The sequence below is a fragment of the Melospiza georgiana genome, chromosome 1 (genome assembly GCF_028018845.1).
Source record: "Melospiza georgiana isolate bMelGeo1 chromosome 1, bMelGeo1.pri, whole genome shotgun sequence".
NCBI lineage: Eukaryota > Metazoa > Chordata > Aves > Passeriformes > Passerellidae > Melospiza > Melospiza georgiana.
Genome location: NC_080430.1, coordinates 34,148,748 through 34,168,302, shown reverse-complemented (window position 1 = coordinate 34,168,302; position 19,555 = coordinate 34,148,748). Strand labels below are relative to the sequence as shown.

The 19,555-nt window shown below is 34.8% G+C and overlaps 1 protein-coding gene across 2 annotated transcripts in view; it reads left to right on the top strand.

Moving 5' to 3' along the window:
- The window catches only part of SKAP2 (src kinase associated phosphoprotein 2), a 120,336-nt gene that overhangs the window by 22,573 nt on the left and 78,208 nt on the right, over positions 1-19,555 (top strand). For both annotated transcript variants that reach the window (XM_058040588.1, XM_058040582.1), the window contains exon 4: positions 342-446. In XM_058040588.1, the coding sequence (XP_057896571.1) occupies positions 342-446 (105 nt within the window). The remainder of the gene's footprint in view (positions 1-341; positions 447-19,555) is intronic.

The window sequence follows — 19,555 nt, the reverse complement described above, 5'->3', positions numbered from 1 at the left end:
TCTCCTTTATTCCTTCTGCCAGTGTTTTCCCTTTCCTGCCTCTTTGCTGTGGTGTTTCTTTCCCCCATCGTGAGAAGCTGCCAGCTGTGCCGTGCTGGGAGCAGGTTCATTATACGACAGCGTTTAGGGAAACTGCTCCAGCAGCGTTTACACATCGGGCCAGAAGGTAACCCTAGAATGGCATCGCTCACAGCTGCGCTGGAGCCTGCCAGTGTCCTTGAGAAATAGGACTTTTTCAGTTCCAGATAGGAATTAATATCCTCCTGGCTATTGGAAATACTTTTATTCTGTGTGTTTGTGTGATAAGCTATTTCACTAGCAATGTGTATTGACTTTTACAGAGCTGGAAGATGAGGAAGAGTCAGAGAACTCTCTTTCTTCGCCTCCTGATAGCGTCTCAATAGCATCTGACCGATATGATAAAGAGGATGAAGCCCCTTCTGATGGTATGTGACACTGTTTACCTTTCAAAGTACTAGATTTGCCAGTTTGCTATGAGCTGATGTAATCAGATCCTTGTGATGCGAATGTTAGCGCTGGAAAACAGATAAACAGATAAGCAGCGCAGCTGAATGCTTTTCTTACCTTTACAAGAACCTTTAAAGGAACTGAAGAGCTCTCTCTAGTGGTCCTAGAGCATAGTGAAGCTGTCTCAAATTTACACAGTGTTTCTCAACTCACGTTTTTTGATAACAAAGCATCTTCTGTAGATACATATGTTTTTAAAGATAGATCAGTGGCTAAACCAATGTGAATATTTGTAGTAACAAATTGTTTGTTAATTCAACATTATCAGATTCTTGCTTAATTTTATTTTGCTACTTAATGGCTTAATGTATTATTTATCTAATAAATAATGAAACAGTTTATGTGATTGATATTTTTCTGCAAACTCCATGCAGAATAGGTTCATAAAATATTAAATTAATTATTCCTACACTGTTTCCTTCCATTAAGACAGTGTTTTGTACAATGTTTTTATTATATAAATTTTAAGTTTGGGTTTGCATTTAGGAAAAGTCCACACTTCATAGCTGTTTTCCATGTTGTTTTATTTTGTATTCTTTAAGTTCAATGCTAAATGCGACTGTTCTGAAGACATGAACAATTGAATATTTCAACAGTTAACAAGCTTGCTTTAGCATAGTGTCCATATTTTTGAGATTAGTTTATTGTATACATAATATAAACATCTTCTATGGATAATATATGGCAGTAAATTAAATATATGTACAAATAAATTAATGATGTATATTAATTTTTGGCACTGGAAGTTAGATAGACTTACTAGTGAATGATGTTTTCTGACATGATATGATGATCAAACTGTGCAGCTCCATCTAGAAATACAATTGCTGAACGAAAATATGCTTCCTGCAATGTAGCACTCCACATTTTATATTATCCAGATTATTCCCTTTGGAAACATAAATTGCTTTTATGAGGTATAAAATTATGTCTATTGCAGAACAGGGATAAGTCAAGTACATGCATAAGTGATAAACCTTCTAACCACTGATTCAGAATAATGCATTTTTTTTATGTCCAGAACTCTGTAAAATGTATAACAATAATAATCACACTTTTTTTTTTTTTTAATATTGAGCTTATTGCATGTTGGCAGTCTGACCTTCTACTAAAAAAGTAAAACTAGGCCTTTTTGCTCTCTGGTTGAAATGTAATTATCAGTCAAATTGAGTATGGCTTTTAGAAAACACAAGCTAATTTTCAAAACTACAGATGAATGCAACTTTGTGTGTATTTATTTTTGCTTACAAACATAATCTTATCATTATTTCTAATTATAACTTAATAACATCGTACTGATTGCATAAAGGGTATGTGACAAAATTATATGACTATTTAATAGGAGGTATGATTATAGAAATGTTTCAAAACACTTAATCAAAAGAAAAGTGATAACGTTCATAACCTAAATAATGAACGGCTGGAGAATGCTGATGCAAGAGTATGTGAAATACTGTATGAATTTGTACAGATGGATGATTAATTTTTAGCCTGTTTTGGAAGTTATGAGAGGAGGTATAATAGCTGCTCAACAATATCTTGACTAATTCATACCAGTTTAGGTAGAAATATAGAGGGTACGATTCTTTTATATTTGAGGTGATTTTACCTTGCTGGTCTTTCTGTATTTTATGATAAATCCTCTTTAATTACCTAATGGGAGTGTAACATGAAGAAAATTTGAGAAAAAGTGAAAAAATTCTGATCTCTAAATACTTAATTTATTGGAGTATACAGTGTTCCTCTTTTTCTCTTTGAATGTCTAATGTGTCATTCTAAGACCGTTTTGATTTTACTATATATAATCCATCATTCCAGTCTAGCCACCTAGCCTGTGTATGAAAATATATGTTGGGAAAATCTTATAAGAGGTGGATTGATCCCCAGAGGTGCCATTTGTTTCAGTTCTAATAGGCATAAATGGGTTTCTTGAAGCTTAATACTGTATTTTAGTTTTTTAGCGGTCTGTTAATGTTCCATATTTAAATCCTACTCAAGGAACTGGGTCTGTAAGATGGTCTGTAGATGTTGATTTTGTATAATTACCAGTTTAATTCAGCAGGGCTCTGTACAGATCTAAAACCTGATTTGTGTAGGATCAAGGCTCTCAGCGTTAACAGAGGGCTCTATCTGTAGGTAATCAAATTGAGATGGTTTTTATTTATGTTTGAGTCCTTTTCTATTTTTATGTAAAACCTTCTACATATATTTTCTGCTAAAAAGCCCCAAGGCATTTCTCTTTATATACTTGAGTTAGGCTGCAAGGTTTGTATGACTTGCCAAAGTGTCGCAATTTGACTTTGCGGCATTACTGTCAAAACATAATTTGTGAAGGCACACGCTTGGTAACAGATAAAGAATTAGTGTATTATGTGTATGTTACAGTCATTGTAAAATCCTGGAGTTTTTGTGTGACCTTTGTCTAATGGTGTATTAATTACAAGAGGGATAATCCATTTAACAATAAGTATGGGATAACTAAATTAGCACAGGTCACCTAAAGGCCTTTTGTCAAATCTGATTGTTATGTTGTCCTTTTGACTTTTACCTTATGGTAGGCACTAACAAAGTATCTAAACTTTGATGGATTATAAACTCTAAACATGATATGTATTTTTCATAATGCTAATGTAATTTTCTAGGTACTGAAAAGGTCAAACCCCCACGTCTCTGTGTGCATTCTAAGTCTGGCTTTCCTTTTAATATTTCTTTTTCTCTGTTCCTCTGGTTCAAAAGTTCACTCAGTTCCCAAATGGCCACCTAATTTTCCAGTTATTCCCTCAAGCCATATGTGTTTTGGTTTCTTTATGGTTTATTAGGTACTGTAGGAAAGTAGCATAAGTTATATCATCTAATGAAATTCAAGCACACTTCAGTGATGCTTTGACTTGATTGCTGGCAGCAATTAAATCACAATGAAAGAGAATGATGCATGGGCTTACATGTCCAGACACCCTATAGAAATTGGAAGAGGGATAAAACACAACAAAACCCCCCAACAAAATAACAAACTGAAAAACAAGACAGACCAAACAAAACAGTGCAGCCAGGCACTCTGGTCTTAACTTGATTTTTTTTTTATTGGCTAACAGCCTGATTGATAGCAAAATCATAACTTGCTGTATGCTAACAGGCAGAGTTCACTTGTAGGTTATTGTGAGCTGATAAAGGGTTAGATGGAGTTTTGATTTTCGCATTGGTCCTTGGTGCACCAGATTAATGGAATTTCAATGAGAGACTGGAGTAGTCACAGCTTTGTCAGAAAAACAGATGGAGATTCTATAGCCATGTCTGCTCATTAATACCAGTTGCCTGAAAGGTGTACTACTTCTCTATACAAAAGACTCAACATAATTGATTTTTGAGCGAGGTATTTTTTCACTTATTGATGACTAGGTTTCTTGCAACTTAAATGACAGGTTTTTGTATAGTACATTGTATAACAATGTTATGTCTTGTAATTTCTTACTCCCCTTCCATCTGCGTATTGAAGAATATATGCACTGGGAAATACATATGTCTTGATTAGTTAAAAACCAAAGCACACCAAAATACTTTAAAATTGAAATACCAAGTTTTTTTTTCAAGTTGGAAGCAAACTTACTTTTGGTTGAGAAGTAAATGGGAAAAAAGTTACTGTTTTTCGTTTAATTTTCACGTTTCCTAGTTATTAAATGCAGGTTCAATGGTAGGCTTAAACTTTGCTGTTTAATAACACTGTAATCTTCTTTTATAATATATAGGGATTTTTTTCTTTTTTTGGTTTATGCTATGGTAACCTGATTTTATAGTAAGAAATGTCACTAATATTAAAGGACCAAACTTTGACTTTGTAACTTGACCTCTGAGGAGGACATGTCACTTTGGCTCTGCAGGGAGTGTGTAATTGGATAATTACTGGATCTAAAAATCACAGTGAATGGTGTGATGAAATAATTTAGATCATCACCATTTCTATGGAAGGTCTAGAAATGTTGCCTTGAGAAGGTAAGGATGAAAGAAGTACTAAAAATGTGTCTGGGGACTTGTATGTTCTTCAGATTATCACATCTGGCTATAGCTTATGAATAAAATATGCTTTTTAGTAGAAAATTTTTAAACAGTCTGAGAATCTCTTATTAAATTTCCCCATAGTTAAAGTGGAGGAAGGTAGGTCTGGAGCAAGCAAAACTGGTCACTTGGAGAGCTTTGAGGAAAAAGAGTAAATGAAAGGATTGTGCTTTAACTGTCATCAAAGTGCAGTCTTGAAAACGAGCAAAATTTATTGCTCCTGCAACATGATTTTCTTGCTATAATTTTTGGATGAAGCAACAGGCATCAGCACTTTGTTTTCATGTAGTTTCTTTGGAAAACTTCTATACAGTCTTTGCAGGCTGGAGTAAACTATTTTACATGATATATAGTATTTACTTAATATGAGCATCACGTTTTGCAGTTTGATTGATCAAGTGAGAATGAAAAATTGTGTGACTGAATTTTGCATGCTGTTCCTTTTTACATGTTAAATCTCAAATACAAATACTGATTAAGCTCCCCCCCCCCTTATTTTTCCTATTTGTTAGGCCTAGTCATTTGAATACTGTCACTGAAGAAGGCTGGTAGAGTTCAGTGTAAGGTTTTATTTTGTGCATACACACAAGTGTTTTCCCACTTCCTGCAACTACATTCGTACTGAGTTTATTTTTGAGGCACTATATTAAAGCAAAAACTGTTCCTCGGTTAAGCACTGCTAGCAACTAAGGTATCAAAGGTTGGAGAATGGAAAATACAACTAGGAATTTCTATCCTTTCTCCTTTTGCCCTTCTTATCCCTCCAGTCTTGTCTTGGTATACCACTTTTTAGTAACATAATAATGTACATGGAGAGGATGTTTGGTTGTCTTGGGGATGACAGCACTGGAAATTTAAGTGAGTTATTGTAGGAGGTTAGTTATTTACTTTGAGTATTGGAGAGAGAGATACAAACTTAAGTGTGTGACAGCCATTCAAAGGAATGAGAAACTTCTTGTCTTGGTTTTCTCATAGGTAGATCTCATTGAAGGCAGAAAATCAGGTACTTTATTATTCCTTATATCTCTTTTAATATTAAAGATTGAGTAAAAAAGGTCATATTGAGGGGAAGTATGATCTAGGTTTACTTGGACAGCTGAACTTCAGTGAGAAAAGGTGGCTTCTGCTTTATGCTCTTACTAAGCACTGGCAGGAGGGCAGTAGCCCATCATGTGGAAAATGTGTGAAGACTGGACTTTGGCATGCTAACTTTATTTTGAGGGGATGCTAGTTCTTGTCAGAATTTTGAAAGGGATTATGATTCTGCATTTCTGGCTGAGAAGGGTAATATGATGATCAAAAATGTTGCTTTCAGCATAATAAATTTTAATTAGCAGCGCAGTCTTAAGCAGGAAGATTGAAGTCTAAAATTCCTGATGTGGTGTGCTGAGGTTGTGAGAGGAACAATATATCACTACAAATTTAGGCTGAGTCACTTATGGACAGTTTAGTTGTCATCCAGAGTACAATCTTTTTTACAAACTGATGGAACACAGTGAAAAGTAAAACATAGCAAAGAGGAACTTAAAATATGAAGCTTTGGTTTTTAAATTCTGTTTTTTAAGGATATTGGTACATGTGGGACCAGCCATATGCATTTAAATTCCCAGATACAATTCCCTCTTCTCTGTTTAACACATGAGAAGAGAGTGCCAACTTTGTGAAAAGCTGTAGAGAAGATCAACTGCTTGTTTAATAGGAGAGACCTTAAGAGTGAAATCAATGTGTCACCCACAGTCAGCCTGAGATGTTTCTTGGTGGGCTCCTGTCTCATATTTCCTAAAAATCTCTACTCATGCAATTGCACTGTTCCTTGGACAGTTTGTCCCAGTGCTGCGCTCTGCTTGCTAGGAGAGAATGCATACCCTAAACTCCATCAGTCTGTTGATATTTGACTGTATTTTGTCCATAAAAGACATGATAGTAGTATATTTTTTTTCCCTCTGTAATGAATGTAATGAAAATTTTTGAAGACTGAACAGAAACTTTATAACTTTCTACATGTAGCTGCTTTTGAAACCTTATGAAAAGAACAAACAGCTGAACTGCTTGGTTGCTTGCTTGTTTGTTTGTAGGACCCATACCAGTGCATATAACAGCAATGACTTGGAGAAGCAAGACATTTAAAAAAAAGTGTGTGTGAAATATGCAAAGCTAATTTAATTAAATTTGATTTAAACCATTTGTACAGATCATAAGGGAATAATTTCTGATAGGAAGCAGAAGTTTTAAGTGAAATTTTGGCCATAATAAAGTCAACAATAAAGTTAAGAATGGCATTGTGTAGGTTAACAGTGTGTACAAATTGATGATACTAAAATGTTTGAACTTCTAATTATCATGATGAAAAACTTCCCATCAAACAATAAACCCCTGTGTTCTTTTAACATTTACCTTTCTCCCATGGGAGAGATGACATGGTTTGTTGCTCATTTTATTTCATCTATGTTGCTTCAGTGACTGAACACTAACAAAACAGCCATATATACTCCACCGCTACATAAGACAATATCAACAAAAAACCCTAAATAATGACCTGCTTAATCCATTTCTTTTTTATATTAGATCATAATTTTATTCAAGATATATAACAATATTGTGGTTTAAAAAAAGCCCAGAAAGTTGAAGTGAATAGATTTTTCTATTTATGTTATATTGCTTGTTGGCCTAATGTTCTTCTAGTTTGGTTCTTATACATCACAAATATCTGACATCAAAAGGAAGAGGAGAGATTTTCCTTCTGCCTCTTGGATATGCAATAAGCTTTTCAAGTAGGTTTTGGAGGCAGTTAATTATGATTTTAGGACCTTATTGGTGCTTTATCTTGACCGAGTGAATTTCTGCCTTCTGATTTCCCTGTAATTCCTCTTTCTTCCTGCCTAGCAGTAATGGTAAAGCAGCTTCCATTCTGCTCCCTACTCCTTTCCTCCTAGAATCAGAAAGATGCATCACTCACAGATGATAGCACAGCTTCATGCTGCTCCAGTGGCACCTTGAGGTAGGTACCAGAGGAGACCAAGTCCAACAGATTGATGCTGCTGACTGATTGGCATTCAGGGCAAGAGGCATCTTTTCCTTCCTGAGATCTACCATGTACCACAGAAAAATGGGTCTGCCTTCAGCATATGCTATGTAGTGCTCACAAACATCCTGGGGAGAAAAAGCTTTACAGAACCACAGTGTTTTGTTTGTTTTAGATTAAATCAGAACTATTTAAAGCAATGGTCTGTGTGACAATTAATATTTTGTCTCAAGGATGAGGCTTTAGAAGCCCCTGGATATAGGATTCTGCTGGGGAAAAAAAAAGTATAACCTTGCAGTGTGAGTACAAGCTAAGATTGGCATTTCTTTCTCTGAATTGGTGATTAAGAATTTGTGCCCATATTTAATTATTGCATGCATGAAGTGTGTAAATCCTAATGAACAGAAGAAGATTTTCCCCATGTTCCTGTTTTTGTGTATTAATTGATTAGTACTTTCTGTAGAGGCGCTAAGTGAATCTGTAGATCTTAAGCAAGAGCAAACCAGGCCTATTTTCCATTAGGCATCATGCAGTCCAGGCATTAATTTTAGTGAATTTGTGTTTGTTTCCTTTAAAAAAAAACAAGCTTGCAGTGGATTAATATTTGTGAATTTTGAGATTAAATTTGAGTGGAAAAGTAAAAACTGTGTCATGAAAAAGTTTATTGAATGGTTTTGCAAAAAAACTCCCACGCAGTAGATTCAGTCTTTATGGTATCCACTGAATGGACAAGTTCATTACTGTCCTTCTCAAGAAGATTTTGCGGATAATTGTTTGCTGCTTAAAAATTTTCAGCAGGAACCATACTTCTTTGGATATCTGTCACTCAGCAGTATTAGTATGATACTTTCCTAGTAATTTTTATAGATATTTACTTGGATTATGTACAGTAGTAAGATTTAAGAGTAGAGTAGCAGACTAGAACTGCTGAATGTCATATTTTCTCCAAACTAAAATTACTACTCCAATTTCTTAACTAATATTAGCCACAGCCTATTCATCACTAACTATCACTGTAATGATGGGTTATATCCTAGGAGGATCTTGGTCTTGTCTTCTCTGTTGCAGGTAGTCAGAAAGAGTTTTGAGCCCCTTTTGGGCAGGGAATTATGAATGAAACTACTCTGCATAATGGGGGACGACCTCTTCTGCGCTAAACAAGATTTTCCTGTCTTCTCTGTATTTACTCTGCCTACCTGAATACACATTCCTTAATGCAGGGTACATCAGAGCCTGATAATACCTTTTCAGGGGTATCCTGTCCTTCGTATAAAACAATTTTTGCTTGTTACTCAACAGTCAAATTTTGTATTTCTCTGCATCATAGAATCATAGAATGGTTTAGGATGAAAGGGACCTTAAAGATCATCTAGTTCCAACTCCCCTGCCATGGGCAGGGACACCTTCCATTAGACCAGGTTCTTAAAGGCCCATTCAACCTGGCCTTAAACATTCCAGAGATGGGGCATTCGCAGCTTGGACCTGGATGATGTATAAATACTCACAATATGTATTCAAAGGTGCAGTTAGTTTATGATGTCCTTCATATATCTGCACTTGTGCATCACTGCTCTGCAGTGAAGCGGTAAGAGGTAAGAGAGGATTAGTGTTGAAATAATATGAATGGGAGCGGAAGGATATTTAGACCATGTACATGGCTGTGCAATAAAAATGAAAATGGGTTGGGGGCAGGTGAAGTGAAGGTGGTCCAAGTCTTTTTGGTAGGTTAATAGAATGTATTCTTTTGCAAGGATGGGTACAAGGATGGGTCTTATTAGTAGTTTCTTGGAAAAGAAGTTAATGCACGTGTTGTCATTGACTTCCAATTAAAAAAAAATTAACCTTGCCTGTTTTCACAGGACATTATTCTTATAATTCTGTCTATTTTGTGTTTAGTAATTTGAATATTATTCATATGAAGATAGTGGGGGAAAAACTTTCAGTTTTCTAGAACTGCTTTCCTTCTAGTGGGAGTGGATGATTTTTCTCTTACAGCTTCTTCATAAGTCATCTTTAATACTGTGTTTTATCAGAAAAATAATTAGTGAGACTTCCACAAACTTGTTTGATAAAAGTTTTTTGAAATATTTTAGAAAAATGGCTACTTGGTACTTGTATGTGTAAAATAACTGCATGTTAAGAGTTGAAAATACACAAAAGAATGTAGTCATATTGAAAAGTGCAGAGATCTTCTTGCCTGTAATCTTTGTAGATAAAATTTGGAATTTCACGTCAAAAGTAAAACTACAAGACAAAAACTTTGGTTTTACTTGTTAACGACAATGTATCTGCAAATTTCATTTGGAATTATGGACTGTGTAGTGCAATTGACGGAGGTACATTTAAGTACATATTGCTTTTTTAATGTATGGCACACCTTTTTTCTGCCTTAGATTGCTGTAATCTTCCAGTGCTCTCATTCACTTGAGCGATATTTAGAATGTGGTATAAAAATAATGTGAAAATGCTGTAGTGAGCTGGTGATAATTGATTTACTCCATCACACTGAAATACCTCTTGTTTTCCTCTTCCTCCTCCCTTGGGCAATAATCATGGGATCAAGCTGCCAGTCTGTAGATATAATTTTTCCAGCAGTGCCATCTGGCTCCTTGGCACTGGAAGTTGTATTGGCTTCTTTGCTGTTTCCACTGATTTTTGTCAAATGTTAGTCAGTTGATGAGACATCTTTTGCGAGTGGGTGCAAAAGTGATTTTTTCTGCCCCCCAAATGAATGTTGTTTTTTATTGATATTGTAAGGGACCACTTTTTATTTTATTTTTAAATGGGATTTAGGACTTAACATATTAAGATTGCTATGAGGAAAAAATACGATTTATGTACAAATTGGCTTCTTTCATCTGTGTTGAAAATAACTTCTCAGGATTTTGTATGTTTTTAATAGTCCTAGCTTCATGTCCTCACACAGATTTTTAAAAATCTTCAAAATTAATGTAGAATTATTTTCTTTTTATTTTTGGAAACTGACTTTTCAAAGACATTATAAATGAACGATAAGAATTTGTATGGTCTGCATTACAGATATAACAAGCTTTATGTTTTTGAATAAATAGCTAACAAAGCTCTCTTTTTTTTTCCTCGCAGGACTACAGTTTTATTTTTGCTGTGAACTTTTCTTAAAAAAAAAAAAAAAGATTTAAAAATGGAAAATAGGTGGCTTAATAGAAAAAACACATCTGAGTTTCTTTATTCTATTCCAACCTTAGATGCACTTCACTGCCATACAACATATAATGATGGTATTGATAAAGTGTTAGAAAGGAATGTTCTGGAAATAGTATTTTAATGGGGTGGGAAGTAGAAGGAAAAGCCCGTTGATTTAAACTATTTTTGTAATTATTAATACTCTTACTACTTTTTTTTTTTTTAATTATTTCCTATACTGGTCAGAGATATTCAGTTAGAGGAGAAAAAAGCCTGAGGAGCTGAGGATTCCAACCACATAAGAGGAACAGAATTTCAGATTACACATTTTTATTTTATGTTGTTAAAAAAACCCCCAACCCTTGAATATTGCATGTGAATAAAAAAAATACGAAGCCTGTTCTCTTGTTAGGTAAGTGAACTTCTATTAATCAGGGCAAGATGAACTAATTTAAATCCTGTATATATATATTTTAATTTATATTTCAACCTGCATTTTCAAGTGCTGTGTCTCAGATAAATGAATTATACTCATTCCTGAGTGTAAATATAAATTTTCGTCTGTGTTGAAAATATTTACTTAAAGTTATTCAAGGTAACATTGGAAATTCTCAAACATGAACCATTGTATTTAGTTGGCCTATTTGAATATTTTTACATTATTATCCCTAAAAGTAGAAAATAATAAGCACTATTTCTTTATCATAGTCTCAGTACTATTCTAGTGTAATGCCTTTATTAATAAAATGCTATTAGACTGGTATTTAAATCAATATTTACTTGTTTTCCCAGCACTGGAGAAATTGTCCAGTACTGGAAATGATAGGATTAAAAATCTTGTATAGAACAAGGAGGGCCTTGATGGGATTTTTGTAGCAGTTGCTTTGAATTAAATTTCAAGTATCTCCTGGTGTCTCTTTATAGTAGCCTTTTAAAGAAAACAGCCATGACAGACAGGGTGTATGAATGCAGGTCTCATCAGTAACTTGACTCACACACAAAGTGGGTATTTTTAACATATGAGTTCAGTTGAAAGAATCTATAGAAAGGGCTATAATATCAAAGTAAGGCAAGTATGGCAAAATATACATGATCTATTGTTAATAGCAAAAGTGTAAGTCTAGTCTCACAGAATATATTCTCTCAAGAAAGATTTTAAGGGCATGGGTATATCATGATTTTCTAAAATAGCATCAAATCTTCTTTTTGTTCATACGTAAATGTGAAGATAGAACGTTGCTGCTAATCAATTGTCTGGGATGCCACCTCATTAAGATTTACACGATCATCAAAAATGTCCAGAATTGTTTGTTGGCTATATCCTAACTCAAATATATAAAGGGGAAACCACAGCATTTTTCTTTAGAATCGCAGGGAGTTCAGTGACCTTTTGTGGCAAATTATGTAGAAAGAAAATATTTATATTCATTTAAAATAACCTCCATGAAGAAATAGTCTCATTACCCTGTTTGATCAATTCCTTGCAGCCTGAGCTGTAGCATGCTGCTATTGCCATTGGTTGATGGAATACACTGAGAAGTGGCTAATGGTGATGGTGCTCATCAGGACAGGGTTCAGCCAGCGGTCAGCAACAAATAATTCAAGACTGTTTCTAAGTTTGTGGCTGGTGGAATTTGCTTCTTGCCCCAAGCCAGCAGCATTGCTGAGCTGGGCTATTTGATTAGAGGAGAAGCATATTTGCTTCTTAGCAACTGCACATTTGCACAACACACAGACCTATACTGCCTCCAAAGGTTTGCCTTTTGTGATGGTGGAATAATACTTTTCTGCTGATTGACAGACAAAAGAGATCTTTGCAATGCAGAGGAGTTTACAACCAATTTTTTCTTTGTCTTTTGTAAACTTATCAGAGGTGCTTTTTAATTTAGCGCTGCCTGGTGCAGATTTGTATATGCAGCAAGACTGGCCATGATTTGAACTGCATTTAAGCTATTACTGCTATGCATATTTAAAGGACAGATGCACACTTATGCTTAATCATTGGTGTGTGCAGCTTTTTCTCCAGCCGGTGTACTTAACGGAAATTATTTTCTACTGTATTTTCAAATAATTTTTTATATCTATACTGCTATTTCCTATGCAAGAGTGATATTCCTTTTACAGAGGATAATGATAAACTGAAAACTGCTCTATCCTTAGTGCTTTTTTTAATACATGAACAAAATTGTGGCAGTGATCGCAATTTTAATAGTGTGTGTGTAATTTTGGATGTAATGTTTCCCACAGGAAGTGAGTCTACAGGAGAAAATGTGTCTAGTCAGTAGAAGGCAAAGGTATTTATAACACTGGTAATCCTTGAAAGAAGACAATTTAGGAAAAAGGAAACCTAAGATTTACAGTCCTAGGAGGCCAGGACAAGGAAAAAGCAAACTTTTTTTTTTATGGTTTTACAGCTCTTTTCACTCCTGGTCTTTATTTTATTGTGGAGGATTCCGTACTGCCATAACAATAAATAACAATAAATCACTGATGTGGTTACTGAAGTGTTTCATGAAATAGAAAGTACGGTTAGTGTTAATGTGAATTTCTGCAGATATCTGCTTGCATATTTTCCTAAATAAAACATATCTGTTAACTTTCATAACTCAAACCAGTGAGTACATTTCAAAGTGAATTTTATAGTCAATTAAAACTGTGTCTTTTAAGGGATAGGACGATTTAAAGGAGGAGTGAACGATAAAGGGACTGTGGACTAATGTAAGCATTCTGGAATTTACTTATTAATAACCATTTCAGTGGCAGTTCAGACCCAAAAGGGGAAAGCAAGAAAACACTCTGAATACGGTGAAGCAACAAAAAGCCCCAAATGTCCCTCTTTAAATCAATATTAATAAAACCTATAAAACTTCTAAATCCTTTTTCAATTATGATTTTTTTTTAGTCAAATGAACATTTTAAAATGAATTATCATCAAAATTTTAGGGTTTTAAGAGAATTTTGGAAATTATGGGATGAGGCAAAATGAAGGCAGTGGGCGGAATTGGTGGCTGTTTTGGAGAACAGGTATTCAGGGTGTGCACTTCCTGGAAGAGCAGGAAGCAAAGTCTAGGTATAGATACAGCCATAGTTTTGGAGGCCCTGGAAGGGCCCTGGAAGTTGATTCATTCTCTTCCTTGTTAAATTTACTGTGTGTACGGATATATACATAGGAGTTTTTAAAAGGATGTTTCAATGTACTGGTAGGATTTCACAGTCATTTTTGAAGGTGTTAGCTTTGGCCTAATTTCTGAGACATTCAAAGTTGTGATAGTGTAATAAGATGACTGCTTGTTATGCTGCTGAATTGCCAAAGATGCTTATGTCTGACTGACTTATTTTTATACCTCACTACCTGTCAACGTGTTCCCTCTGTTCTACACAGATCTTGTACTTCTGTCATTAATAGAGGCACAATAAATTAGTGTTGGGGTTTTCTTTTCGTTGATTGGTTCTTTTTCTGATAGCAGCCAGCCTTTTGCAAAACTAAGGATTTTGAACAAAGTAACTAAAAGTAGGAGTTGCCACATTATTACTTTCAAAAAAGCAGCCGTACCCAGGGCAGAAAGCGGCAGCTCTTACAATGGCACTGTAAACAATACCCAGCAATTTAAGAGCAGGATGTGAGGAATATTTTACCTAATTGAAATGACAGGGGGGATTTTGCATAGGTAGAAGCAATTATTCATACTGGAGGTGGGCCAGAATGCTGGGGTTATTCCCCTCATCTTGCTAATTAGGCTTTCAGTTTCATTAACAGTCATCGCGATATTGGGTGACTGACTTGTGTATGAACATAGCCGTAATACATATAAAGAATATTTTATTTAATTATTGTGGTTCATTTTTGTTTTTATAGCTGAAGAGGGGTAGAAAGGGGTGTTTTAATATATGCAGAACATTGAATAGTATGAAGGCTGAAGGCAGCATGGCTATGTCTATTTTTGGGTACACTAAGGCCATAACTAAGACACTACCATGTTTATATTAGCAACATTTTATTGCCTTTTTAAGATGGAGTTTACAAGGGTTTCTACCTTTACTAATGTGTATGTTGAGAAGAGAAATTAATCCAGCTTTGTTGTGCTTCCAGGATGTTTTCAACCTGGAATGAATTCAACTTTGAACAGATCTGAGGAATCTACAGTTCTTGTTGCATTTAAGCCTTAATTTAGGAAATATAGCCTAATGCACATGGCATCTTTAAATTCCCCTGTCACTCTAATACATTTTCATTGGTTTTTTTTTTCACCTGCCCCTGTTAATTGCCTTTGTCCTTCAGAAACAGACATTTTCAGGGAGGTTTGTTTTCCTTTTCAAGGATTGATAATGAGGTGCAGCGATTCATAACATAGTGTTGATATCAAATAGCTGCTTGTTGTATTTTGGAAAGGGCCTTGAGTGTCTGAGCCTTTATTAAATCTCTAGGTTAGTCTGTTTTTCAACTGACTTCTCCTTTCCCAAGCTATGTGATTAGGAATGTCAGGTAGAGAATTTTTTCACTCTATTTGCAACTAAAGGTGACTCAGTTCTTAAATTAAAAATAGCCTTTAATAAATAAAATTACCAAATAGAAATCAAGAAGGTGAAATATTGTACAAAAAGCAGATCCGTTGAATCAAAATGTTTAAAAACCTGAAAATCATATGTATGAAACTGAACAAGCTAAATGAATGAAAATCGTTTTAAAACTGAGAAAAAAAATTGTTTCATTCAGAACTGGGGTGGTTTATGTTGTTGCCTGGGTTCCCCTTTTAACAAACAAAACAGAACAATGCTATTATAAGGTAGCATTATAATAAGGAAAAGTGTGGTTACAGCATAACTACTCATTCTGGTTCCTGCTATTGAGTAGATGTGGCCATAATTTGTCCTTTTGGTTTGATAATTACATTGATGGTCCTTGTGGAATTATTAATGAATTCTTTGTGACTGAGAGTCAATTGTCTAGCTCTGATGGCTTTTTCATGTTAGTTTCTTCATCTGTAAGATTGCTCTAAGTAATATACCAGTGATTTGTAAATATTTTGAACAGAGTTATCCTTGCGTGTTGTATTTCCCTTACATATCCAGAGGCAAATTCCCTTTTCAGTATGTTTTATCGGCTAACATGAATACTGTTGGATAAAATAATGCTAATGAAATCAGAACAAATAGAACAGCAATTAGTAATTTTATTTGTTCAGTATACCTTCGATCTTGCACAGAAATGAGTTTTGGTAGTGATATAAGACACGTAATGGTATAGATAATTCATGAAAAGTTGATTCAAGAGTCTTGTTCATTACTACTTGTCTCAGTGGCTCTTTCTGCTTGGTGTTCTCCAGTACCATTTTGTCAGGTGTTTTTGAGAATTTGTTGTCAAACTATCTTATTTTTAGAGAATTTCAAGTCTATGTGGGGAGATCTGAGAGTGCATTAGCATGTTATAGATGCAAACACTTTTGTGGGAAACAATATCAAAATGAATCTTTATAATGACTAGATTTTATTTTGATACAGTTCTGTTGGTAATGATTGATTGGCTGCTTTTGGGAGTTCAGTTTATGGACAAACTGAAACTGAATGAAAAAACCACGAAAACTGGCTAAGTGCCAGTAAATGAGGTAATGTTTTGCATATGTCACCTTACTTTCATTGGATCAAGGCAGTTTTAGAATCCTCTGCTGTATGTATGAATTTGAATAATTTCATGCTTCAGAAAACCTAATCAGGATAAGATCAAAAACTGGGAGAAAAAGTTTGGAAGCAGATGTGCCAATGTACTGGTGGAGGGAGGACCTAGGTTGTAGAGGAGGTATGTAACAGGAAGTGGAATTAAATTCTTGTGGCTGTTGAAGTCCACAGAAATCTCTTCTTCCTTTACTAGAAATATAACTGTCAACTTAGAAAATGCCCAGGTGGTTAGGAATACAACAGTATTACTTAATGCAATGCCACTTTCTTCTTATTATTTCCATATTACTATATTCAGGCTTTAAAAGTCAGCATTCTTTTGATGTGCTACTTGTTCACCACTTCAGGACACGTGTTCTTTACATGGGGAAGGATGTAGAGTGTCAAAAGTTTAGGTCCTTAAACTAAAATAACTTGAATTTTACAGTTGCTCCTTCGCTTTTTGAGTGACAGAGTTTAAAAAGTGCATATCCAAACTGAGGAAATTTTGACTTGGTCTGGTGGAACTCCCTCCATTTTCAATGACCTATTAGTATGTGTCATGAAATGGCATTTTCACTTGACATGATTTTTTATTTAAAAAGGAAGAAAGAAGAAGGCAACATTATTACAGTAAAAAAAGGTGTTTTTAGTAAACCATTTCATTTATATAATCAGAGTCATCTTGCTGTTTACCATAAGGATACTCTTTCATGGTGTTCTCCTCACTTTTCCTCTGTCAATTTAAGGCATGCTATAGCAGTCACAGAAGAAAGTGTGTAGTTTTCTGAAATGCAGGAATCAGTACATATGTGACATCCCAGTCTTACACATGCTGGAACCTTCCCTCCGCCCCTTCTCTCTCCCTCCCTCCCTCCAACTTAGATTACTTTGAAAAAGTGTGTGGGTGCGGCAGGGAAAGGTCCGTGGCACAGCAAGCCTGAAAATGAAATGTTTTTCCTTTTCTAAAGACAAGACTTTTTTAAAAGATAAGCATAATGAAACCAACAGCATTTCACAGCATTTCTAGGAAAGATGTGAACACTGTTTCTCTGTTGTGAAGAGGAGCAGTGGAGGCAAAGTAGCTGTGACTTGCCCAAGATTGCGAAAGGAGTCTGGTTAAGAGCCAGGACTAGTTCTGCGTTTTCTAGCTCCTGCTTACATGGTAAGATCTCTTCGTTATGTCTCACACGTTCCAGCTTTCTGAAGTTTTTGACAATTTGAAATGGATATTAAGGGGACATAAGGTAAACTTTTTCCCCCCTGTCCTCAGAACCACATCATTTATTAAGAGATGTCATCCTAATGTGTATACAACTTCCATGGCTTTGAGTGTTATTGTAAATGGTAAAAAGACTCTTTGGTTGGATTTAGACTGATGCTGCCTTCTGAAGTACAAGAGGTGTTTGTAGTTTTGTATAATGTCTTAGTTTTAAAAATATTATTTTAATATGAAAATGTTGGGGTGTTTTTAACTGCTTAAAAATAGCATACCCTGCTTTGATTTTTCAGTATCAGAAAAATCATTTAGGTTTAGGTCCCAGCACCATCTCCCCCTCCTCAAGAGTTACAGAAGTGCATTAAACTGCTGATACAGACACTAAAACTGTGAGTTTTCCCTTACTGGCTCATTTGAAGTTTTTTCCTTTTTTCTTAATGAAAAAGGTGGTGGTGCAATTTAAAGGCTGGTATATACACTATACCAAAAGTAGTACAGTGCACTCTGGAGGCAACAGTACAATGCTTTCTATCTTCAAGATCACAGATAGCTTATATAAACTGGTGGAAAAGTTTATGAAAGTTACTCTTCAACTTGCAAGTGAGTGAAGTGATTTGGCTTTACTTTAAAAACAGCAGCCTAAAACTGAGCTGCCTGAGTATTATCATTACTCTGAAGCAGCATAATTACCATTAGAAGAGAATTGGTTCCTTTAAGGGAAAAAATAATGAAGGGAAAACTTCTTAAAATGAGTTTTATTACATTTTTCTTATAAAATTAGTCTTTCATTTTGTTGATTAATGCTTGAGTTTAAGATTCTGATGTAGGCATTTTGCCATTATAATTCTGAAATATGGGAAGTCCTTGAAAACATTCCGGGATTGCCTTCTGTCTGTCTGCCTTGTAAAAGATCCTTTCAGTTAAATGGACCATCCTCCTTAAATGATGTCATTAGCTTGGATTGAAAAGACATTGCCTGCAGGGAAATCATTTAATTGTCTTAAAGTGCTCTACTTCTGTAGATCTTGAAGCAGCACCCTGACTTCCATCTTTGTATCAGATAATTCATCTAAAATTCTGTTTTTAATCTCTGACGAAATATTGAGATGTAATTTGCACTTTTATTGGAGAAATTTGAGACCTTTTATAGTCTTGTCTCTGTCAAATGGATGGAAAAGTTTCACTTGTTGAAATGCAAATGGGTACTGTCTTTTATTGACTTAAAGAATTAATTTAACATCCATTCATGCACTGCTTTATAAATATTAATGTATTGAACTCTTGCATTTCACGGATACCAAGATATACTTTTTTACATACGTATTCCTAAAATCAGTAATATTTACTTAATATTTACTTGGTCAAACAGCAAATCAAGTTTTGGGGATAATTGCAACCTTTTTTTTTTTTGTTTAAGGTAATGCACTTAATGTAGGAAAATGAAAAAAAAAATTGACCATCTTTTTCTGTTGGACTTACCAGTCTCTCAGTCATGTAAAAGTGAGTTTATCAGAGATACTGGGAATTTTTAATTGAGTAGGCAGTCAGACCAGCAAAAATCAAACCTATGTGTATCAGTGAATTACAAATTTATTTAGAAAGCATATTCCTTGAAATTATATAGTGTAATTTTGTCTATAATCTATTGCACTTCTACTTTTAACATCTCAGTCATTTAATCTTAAAAGCTTCAAAGTAGGAAGAAAAGTATATTTCAAAATTCAAATTGTTATATATGCCGTTCTCAGCTTGAAGAGGTGCTGTACGAAGAATGCTACAAAATTTTCAGAAGATTTTACCCCTCAGAAAGGCTGGTTTTGCCTTTAAAGTGGAAAAGTGGCATTTCTGATTCTTTATTAAAAATTAGTGAGTTGCTAATACTCATTTTTCTCTGATGTTGAAATACTTAAAATATGCCTTTC